Genomic DNA, 10,252 nt, shown 5'->3' on the forward strand with positions numbered 1-10,252 from the left:
TACACATCATGCATAAGAAATTATTCTTGTTGTGCAGGCCATGTAAATGTAGCTTCATGGTTTCAGTTCTGACCTGAACCTGTCCATATTCAGAACAGCACATTAAATGTGAGGACATGATGTCGTCAAACTATTGAAATGATACAGAACTGTAGCCATTATACAGTTAATTTTATTCCCTTAATCGAATAACTTTCATCTTTAATCCTGTAGGCATACACAATATTTAGGTTTGGATAGCCAATACGAATGATACTGGACTTAATCCTAGCTCTGGATGAGTTTACTGATGAATGAAGTGATAGTGGTGCACAGACACAAGAGATAACACAGCATGCTCAGTATTTCATATTGCACTTTATTCAGCTCCGAGGAGGCAGAACTGGACTGGCCTGAGACCTCGTCACTGTCACAGATCAACACTTATTGCTTTCAGGCCTCTCGGTCCGCACGTCATCGGACTCACCTCAAGTAATTCTCACACTGAAATTCGTACGTTTTTAAAATGTCCTGTCTTTTGCTTTGTGTGAAGCGTTAACGCTGGATGACAGGGTGGACAGAGGATAAAGGAGAGATTTGACACAGTAATGGAGGCGTGAGGTTTCAATACAACATGAATGTCAAAACGTGAACAAACATACTGGATAAAAACACAAAATAATGCACAATGTGATATATATATTTTTAAATCATCTGCATCACACTGGGACTGTACAAATAAAGGTCCTCACTTTAAAATGATAGAATTTCAAACTATTACATAGAATTTCACGGCATCGTTCTCATGCCTGGATATGGATCATTACAGTCCAAAAGCTACAGGGGCAGAACAAGGAGACGGAGGTTGTTCAGGCATCACCTGGGTAACATGTTAGTTCCTCTTCTATGGCACAAACTCCTGTCCCAGTCTGGACACTGGAGGTGTAAATATATCCAGTAGAAGTACGTCCTACGCTCTGTAATGTGGAAGTCATAGTTGTCACTGCTCTGGTAGAAGGTTAACAATTTATTTCTTAGCACAGACTTCACTTCAAGGCTTGATTTCCACATGGTTCCACAAATTCATAATGTGCTGTTGTTCTGTTCAAAACTGGATTCCCGAAGTTTGGTGACTTTTAAGTTAACACTGCACTAATTCACATTTTTATTTTAAAGATGGATCAAATGGCTACTTGTGTGTGAGAGGTGCTGCTCGTAGGGATAACCCCAGATAGTTATGGTTGGACTCTGCAGTTTATCTCAGCTTTAAAGAGCTTGTTTTGTGTGTGTGTGTGTCTGTGTCTGTGTGTTTGTTTAAGCTCATTGTTTTGGTTTCCTAGCTTGCAATGTTTTTGGTTAAGTCTCTTATTATTATCAGTGCAGTTTTCAGACACACCAGGCAGCTGTTTCCAGCAAAATGATCCAATAAACCCACTGTATGCTACCTGCCCAACACTAAATCACAGACAAGGTTAGTAAAGAAAATCAAAATTAATGCGTGTTTCCATTCACTGCTGCTGGTAATTCTCCAGCTAGGTGCTATTAAACATCACAGAAGAAGAGAGCACAGTGAGATGACCATTAAAACAGCTCCAGTACAACCTCAAATGACCGATTTGGTTTTCATCTATTCATTTGAGGAACATTTTGTCTGACACAGTGTTTAGTCTCTTCAGTGGAGCCACATGCTTTAAGTACATCATGAAGTATGTTTCCATTGCACTTTGTCACATTTCTTTCTTTTGTTCATTAATTTATTCAGTCATAAATGTGCGGTAGCCAAGATCATTGTTTTTGGTGAGACAGGATGACGACGACAACTCTTGGCAGATTACATCATCTACAATTAGTCTAGAATGGATAATATGTCTGAGGCATGAGGCCAGTTTTGGAGTCATTTTAGCACTTTTTTTAAAATTTGACTTATCACAGAACAATATAGTGGCTCAGTGAAGGGTTGTGTGTGTGTGTGTGTGTGGGGGGGAATCTCCCATAGTTTAGGTTAGCTGAACTGGAAACCAAATTGCCTGTGAAGTGTGATACTTGTATGTTTTTAGGTCTGTGATAGACTGGAGAGCTGCGACAGGCTCCAGCTCCAGATATAGATAATAGATAAATGGCCAAAATATAAGAGCACATTATTTCACTTGAACATATCTTATCACAGCTGAATTGTAGAACCATGTTGAGTCCCATAGCACGGTCTTTGTGCTTGAAATAAACTGTCAAAAGTCCTCCATAACTTCAAAAACCATGACTTTACCTCTCTATGTAAGTACACTATGTGATTGCATTAGCAGTGCTGTAAGTGCACACTGAGGATGAAGATGATAAAATGATCACATTTGTTCTTTGATGTGTTAGTATCCTTATTAATATCTATTATGAGTCTATTTGGCAGGTTTATTTTCTGGTCAGTAAACAGTCAAAATCACCAGTGAAAAGAAAAATAAAAAATAAAATCTGATCTGTTGTTTTTCCCTCTATCATATTTTCAGCTATGACTAGCTCATTATTAATACTATTAAAGGTTTGTGTTATATAATAAACAGCCTATAGAGGGCAGTATGTGTAAGCTACAAACACTCCCAACAACCAACCATGTAAACTACTGCTAATGTTGAGACTGCAGAGTAGCACTGCACATGCAATCACACACAGCCTTCAGGAAAAAGCCTCTTCCTCTCACAATCTGTTGGTGTCGTGTAAACATGACAAATGGGTCACATGACTGGGATAAAGCCGACTACGTCACATGATGGAGTGGGGTGGGATGAAAAAGGCCTCAGTGGTCCAGGATGCGGAGGTTGCCGGACACGATTTTGTTTTCCAGCATGGAACCGGCCGGAATATCGATGCGATCTCCGTGGTTGGCAATGATGATGACGGTGCCCTGTAAGGAAGAGGAGTGACAGGTTTAGTTCCCTTACTCAAGTGAGATGTAAAAATACTCCCTTTACATGTAAAAGTCCTGCATTCAAAACCATACTGAGTAACAGTATGTGCTTAAAGTATCAAAAGCAAAGTTGGTTATTCTGCAACTCTCAGTCACAAATCTGTTTTCAGTTAGTTTCTCTAATCATTGACTTTTTTGTGAAATAGTTGCTAATTTACCTCAGATGTCTGTAAATAGTTGGTAATTTAGTTTTTTCCATCTGAAATTTACAAAACAGTTTTTTTGACCCCCAAAAAGGCAGAACTGACAGCATTACATTCACTGACCACTGTTTTACCTACAAAACATGATCAACTTATATGGAAAAAGAACATTGGACTCTGAAATGAAACGTGTAGAGGAAAAATAAAGTCGCTTAAAATAGAAATATTCAAGCACAATTTTGAGGCGCTTGTACTGTACTTTACAGTACTGTAAACTTGTACTGTACAGTACCTTACGTAAATGACATTACTTTCCAGCTCTGGATTAGTTTTTGTTCATCAGTCAGAAACAATGGCAGGATGACATTTTCAAACCAGGATTAAATTAAAGTAATAAATCAGTAACATCCATCAGTATAAATAATGTTAACACTGAAAGCTTATGTTATTTTCTCATTCCATCTTTGTTAAAATGTACATAATCTGAGAGATTAAATTATCATTTAATAAGATTATAATCTCTGAGGATTGCATTTAGTGAAATTTAAAGATTTTCTCCACCTTTTCACTCACAGCTGTACACAGCTCAGTGTGTTTTCTGGACTCTCACAGGAACACAAAACCTAAAAGTCCTTTTAAGAGCCACAGTATATCTCTAGCATCTTGTAGCATCAGTGTGGGCACCAGAATGAATAATGCAGAGGTCTCTCTGGGTTATCATGCAAAATCAGAGAGACTTCTGCACATTTGGAGCAAATGTAAATTTAATTTTGTGGCTGAGTTCCATTTATACCCTTAAAACCTTTAAAAACCCAATTTTATTTTACACAGAAGTTCAGAGAGCAACAAAACAAAATTTTCCTTATTTCCAGTAAAACTTCATTTGAGTGAAGATGTTTACCTTGAGCGAGACGTTTTTCCCAAAGGTGACGTCTCCTGATACTGTCAGGTGGTCGAGCTCCAGCATGTCTGGGATGCTCTCGAAGCGGGTCAGGTACTCCTGAACCTGATGACATTAGAGAGACGGACATTAGAGGAAATGTGTTTATCCTGCTGTGTGTGTGAGTCAGGATCAGGATTTATTTGATCACTTTCAGCTTGATTAAAAAAAAAAATAGCCACTGAACCTTATTTTAAACCGTAGTTAAGAGCGTGACTCTGGGTGATGTGCACTTTTAAATGAGCTGAAGTCAAACTCCTAGTGGATGGATTTCCATGATTTTTTTTGTGCAGTCGTTCAAATCATAAAACTTCCCATACAGTCCAAAATAACAGAGCTCACTTACCTTGGTGAAGGAGCTGCCCAGTTTGACGTGTGGCGTTGTTGGGAACTCTCTCTTGGGGCTCATGGTGAGAGAGCCGGCCTCCAGGCTGTACAGGTTGGACATGACCAGCAGCAGGTCCGACGTGGTTTTAACAGGCAGGAAGCGGCTGCGAGGTACGTTTATTCCCAGGGCGTTGTCGAAACATTTGATGGCTGCGCCGACCGCTGTCTCCAGCTGGACGACATTCTGTCCACCGTCAAGTGTCTGATGGCATGAGAGATAAGAGAGAGAACGTGTTGGTTACTGTGAAAAATTTACTTGATTTAGAAAAAAAAAAAAAAAACAGCCTGAGGAAGAACAAGAAATGTTTGCACTTAGTGTTCTGTTTATCTCACCAAGACAGAGTTGTTTTCTCACACACACATATAAAGCACTACTTGAGCAAAACTGTTGAGATTTGAATTCAGTAATGAACAACAAGGAGCCAGAAACAACAACAACAACAACAACAAAACAAACAAACTGGGATTCTCCAAAAAACAAACTGACTTAGGTCAATTTCCACATTCAACATTTAATATATTTTACATTAAAACACAAAACAAAAAAGCTAAATTATGTTACATAACTCCCAACTGTAGAGGGTGAATCTGAGTTACTTTTGTGAGCTGACTGCTCCAAATTTTAATTTGTCCAAAACTTTGCTTTGTGATCAAATAGTTGCAGAAATTGTGACATTTACATCAGCCTCAGCTGTACTCTGTGTTTAACTGCTGATAAGCAAATATTAGCATGCTAACAAGCTAAACTAAGATAGTAAACATTGTAAAACATACCTGCTAGAATCGGCATATTAGCACGGTCATTGTGATTTATATTTTTGCCCAGAGGGAGGACTGTGCACTTTGTCCTCCATCACTTACAACACTTTACCCTTGTGTGGTCACCTGACTATTTTAAGACTGGAGTAGTTGTGAACCTTTCCTTAAGGAGGCAGTAAGGCTTCTTAAAACCACACTGGTGAATCTGATGCTTTGACTGATATTAGACTGAAAGGTTTCATAGGGCAACAATGATGTGATGATATAACTATCAGCAGGAGTTATGTAACGTTCACAGACGTTTTTATCTTAAGTGTCTCTCAGTGCCACAAGTGCACACAGTTTGAACATGTGTGTGGCTGTAATAGGAACCATCCCCTTGAACTTTGTAGTTTTAGTGCTGTACTTTTACCTAGAAGGTACCACACACCCTTACATAAAGCCACACAGTTATCATCAGTTACATAACACTCACTATGTCACGGTGTGTGATTTTGTAACCACAGGCTGGAAAATTACATCTATAGGCTGAGAAAGCAATAATCAGGAATGAGGCTGAGGTTCAGCAGTGAATTTATTACACTGCTTGCAGATTTGCATACCCCCGAGGTGGTGCTTCTACACTGAGGGAGGGAGAGGTGAGCACAACCAAAACAACATCAAGTCACATCGAGTCTAATTTGTTTGCTGCGCTGCTTTTAACAGGACTGCTCTGTCACTGAGAGCTGTGGAGGACAACAAAGGATAAACATGTACAAGGAAGACAGAGCTTTAAAATGATGCTCGAACAAATCACGCTACAAGATTAAATTCGACTGATTAAGCATTTCCTCAGATGGTTCCTTCATGGTAACTCAAGCAGCACATTTTTTGTTGCTGCCTCACTTTTCCTTTAATTTCTTTGAACCACTCTTTGCTTAATTAAAAAGAAAATTAACAATATGGAAGTGTGTGTGTGAGAGAGAGAGAGAGACACCACCCAGCTCAGTAAGTAGAGCGGAATGAGAGGCGGCTTTAAATTTTAAGTCACACAAGTGGCCTTTGAAATAACGTGTTTGTGAGGGAAATTAAACTTTTACATTCATCTCTGGTTCTCTTATGCCATCAAACACACACAAACACACACACAGCTGAAACTGGAGTCCAAGTAGGGCAGATGAGCTACTAGAGAGGTGACCGGAAAACTGGATTGGTTTGAAGCTCTTTTCCTCTCCTTTGTATGCAAAAACTTCACAACAGCAAACGGCTCAGAAAGTGGAGCTGTACAGGACGGCAGAAACAGAGCTGAGAGGCTTTCCGATAAGAGTTTCCTTCCCCTTTTTTTTTTTTTTAAAGCAAGATATGATTTATTCATAAGTGGTGGTCTCTGTAGAGGAGAGTGGTGCAGATATCTCTTTGCTCCAACGTGAGAGAATGGACACAATAAAATAGCACAGATGATATTATTCCGGGAGCTCGGCTGGTTATTTAGAGTGAATAGTTTCATCTGAACATCTATTGCACAGTAATCCCCTCAAGGCTTCAGACTCACACATGGATGATCCAACAGCGGACTATCACAAAGACATATATGAGTCATTTCACTGTGATGGCTTCCATAATTTATTGGAAGAGAAGGGAGAGGAGGAAACATAAAGACTGGAGTATCTTGTAAGACAGCAAGACTTAATAGTATTCCTCCCACTGAGTCGACTGAGGAAATAAGCCTGTGTTGTTGTACAGAGGGGGAAATGTAGTCTGACTGTTAAGTCTGACATTGACATGGTGCATCCCTCCTCAGACAAAACTGAGCCAAGTGTGACGCCCAAACTTAAAAACAAGATGATCCTCAGGGAAATTCTGTAGTTCTGTGGGAGCGTCTTTTTTCTGCAATTTCTAGGAGGATTTATGGACATTTATTCACAGTGGACATTAGACATAATCATATCCTCAGATAGTGTAGGTCACACTGAATCTAAAAATATGTGTATTAAGTCTGCATGTGCAGATTTGATTGAATTCACTCTGAGAATGAACTAAACTGTGGCTATTAAGTGTTAACTGTCTCCATGACATTCATGTCACAGCCACTGCTGCTGTTGCTGTTGCTGTGTTGCCACATTAGTGGATTAAACTGAAATAACTAACATCCTGTTGTTTTTAGAACACTGCCCTGAACTTTCCCCTCTCGCCTCACACAGCATGTCTCTCTATGCGCTCCCCCTTTCAACTCTCTTGTGACCCCTGTGGAGTCACACCTCACAGTTTGAAAACCTCAGGAACAGGAAGATTTATTTTGCTCATGTTAGCTGTCCTGCTGAGAGATATTGGAAAGCTGTATTAACCAGGCTCAGTCACCAAAATCTTTGTACACAGTGATGTGAGTACCATGTTTTCACAGTAATGATGGCTATATGTGATAAATGCCAGTCCTCAGAAGAAGAATTTTTTATGTGTACAACTTGTTTTGTTTCAACAGTTTTTGTTTTGATATGTTGATAGAAAAGTATTGACCAAACCAGTAAAATGTGGCTGGACGAACATTTTACACCTTGGTAAACCATACAAATAACTGAAAGCTATCCAAGGAAATTGAATTGATCACAGTGGGATTTTCTGGGATTTTTTTTTTTTCCTTTTCACCCTTGACTGTATTTTTTGTTCCCCGTTCACTCACCTTGGGGTTGACTATGATCTCCATGTCCATTGCCTTCTGTTCCTGCAGCCTCTTGATAGCAGCCAGAGAGATCCACAAGTTGTTTGTGTTGAAGATCTTGAACTTTGAAACTGACTTGAATTCGTCTACATGGGCCTTGGGCACTTGGGCGATCTCCAGCAGACGCAGTTTTCCTTCATACTGGATCAGTGTGCCACCCTGAAAATCAGAGTCAGCATTTTAACATCATGTTCTCTGCATGTGAATGATCGACTTCAAACTTAACGCTGACATTCCCCGTTTATACTGAGAGATTTTCCTGATCTTCAGAATGTGGTGGTTCCTGGTGTTAGTTTTCCACTCTGCTAGAAATCTTTTTTTATTAGTCATGCCATAATCCATAATCCATAATCCAAGCCATATTCCAGTTCAGTGAGTGGGGCTGTGCAGTGAATATGGATATGATACATTTTCATTTCAAAGATCTGTTTTTGTTGCATAAGACAAAGATGTGTTAAAATGACGCTGTACAAACTCGTACAGGGAACAAGGACAGAATATCACATCCATGTGTAACTAAGCTGTGCAAATGTTGTGACAGCATGAATCCACATACTGTTACTATGTTTAAACCCAGTCCTCCCCTGCTCCACATACCTTGACGTCGGCACGCGTCTTGTCTGTCACTTCCATGACGAACTCGCAGCGCTTGCCGTTGGGCTGGCTGACCAGGTGGTGCAGGATGTGGAGGTCGACGGTGGCTCCCAGGTTGTCGATGTTAGACACAAAGATGTACTCCTTGCCCTGTGCGATCAGTTGGTCCAACAGGCCTGAGTTGTAGAAGCTGGCGTAGATGTCGCCGTGACCTGGAGGGTACCAGCCTTCTGTGTTTTGCCCAGTCATGGTCAAGCTTGTGGCCACAGGAAGGAGGGACTCTTTGTTGATGCGAGGGTACCTGAGCAATTAGATCAACCATCATGTCTTTGTTTTACTTTTTGGACATTAAGGGTTTATTGACAAACATTCAGCTGGATGATGACTCAGTATCATAATTTATTGTTACGGTTGGGTGGCATCAACAGGGGTTCATTTAAAATTAGATAGTTTAGCTTAATTTACTAAAAATACTTGAGCCAGATTTAAATGTTATCACATTTGTGTTGCACAATTTAAATCAATGACTTTGACGGTTGAATACGTTTCTTTGCTAAGCTCTATAAAAGTCTTTTTTCTGAACCTGAATCCTCTTCAAACTTCAGAATCACCATGAAACTTTCTGCTGGGTTTTCTTTTTTTTTCCTTTTTCCAAGGAAGTACATGCTTAATCCACAAACAAAAAATAGCTTTAATTACATCAGCCTCAAGTTTAAAGTTAATCATAGACCAGAGTTTGAATTGGAGTTTAAAAGCTGACTTTAATCTAGATTTAGAGAGGACTAAACCCAAATTTAAACCTGCCACTTGGAGGCAATGCAGCAACACAACATTAACACAATATCACTTTATACACTTGCTTTGGTTTTTACCAGTGAGTCTGCTGTGTCTTTCCACTATTTGGTGTTGAGCAGGTAGTGTGGCTTTACTGGTGCTTTCTGATTGAAAACAGCTGCCTGCTGTGCCTGAAAATTATACTTATGAATGTAATTACTTACAATGAACAAAAACAGTAAAATTAAAGCTGCGAGCAGCGTTGAACGGGCCCTCGCACCCGGCGCCCGTCGGGGGAGCGGCGACCGCGGGACCCCGGCAACCGCGGGGTCAACGCAGGTCGCAGGGCACACGCTGGCGTAACAGTTCACACTTCCGAGATGTAAAAATTTAAAATAAAAGCTTTTATGCTAATTATTTTCTGTGATAATATTTTTCAGAGCTCATCATCTGTGACAGCTCTTGGCTCTCCTGACTGTAACCTCTCTGTGGCAGCTTCTCACAGACTCAATCAACTCCTCTTCCCCTCCCCCCTCAAACACAAACACAAACACAAACACACACACACACACAGATACCCCCTCCCAAAAGGAGATAAAACTCAGTTTTAACTTGAGTTTACAAGCTTTGAGCTTTGAGCAAAAGCATTTTTTTGCAAGTTCTGTTATTGGGTGCATATATAAATCATTTATGCTTAAACAAGGGTTATAATGAAGTTATTTGAACAGTGAATATCTCATCTGCCTAAAGTCAGGGCGAAGCCACTAACCAGCTGTAGGGATGGGTATCATTAGGATTTTATCTTTATCCATACAGACCCCTATCAGTCCAGCTCAGACTGTTACTGGTTTAAGAGAGTGAAGTTTATAGCAATTTGCAAAATTTGGAGATTAGTGACAAACTAACCAGTTAGACTACATACAGACAAGCTTTCATTTTAGCTGTTAGTAACAGTTTGCCATGAGCTTAACCAGCGTGCTGTGCTTCGTGTTAAACATGTCATGAGACTGTGGACAACGTTTGAG

At 40.0% G+C, this 10,252-nt stretch overlaps 1 protein-coding gene across 1 annotated transcript; it reads right to left on the reverse strand.

Moving 5' to 3' along the window:
* Positions 1-1,362: 1,362 nt before the first annotated feature.
* Positions 1,363-8,771, reverse strand: LOC108877094 (UTP--glucose-1-phosphate uridylyltransferase). The gene is made up of 5 exons (XM_018667021.2): positions 8,457-8,771; positions 7,821-8,018; positions 4,365-4,607; positions 3,980-4,084; positions 1,363-2,872 (listed from the first exon to the last, which is right to left on the reverse strand). The coding sequence occupies exons 1-5, from the start codon at positions 8,700-8,702 to the stop codon at positions 2,765-2,767; spliced, it is 900 nt and encodes a 299-aa protein (XP_018522537.1). The 5' UTR covers positions 8,703-8,771; the 3' UTR covers positions 1,363-2,764.
* Positions 8,772-10,252: the final 1,481 nt, after the last annotated feature.

Source organism: Lates calcarifer, unplaced genomic scaffold (genome assembly GCF_001640805.2).
Source record: "Lates calcarifer isolate ASB-BC8 unplaced genomic scaffold, TLL_Latcal_v3 _unitig_579_quiver_2908, whole genome shotgun sequence".
Taxonomy (NCBI): domain Eukaryota; kingdom Metazoa; phylum Chordata; class Actinopteri; family Centropomidae; genus Lates; species Lates calcarifer.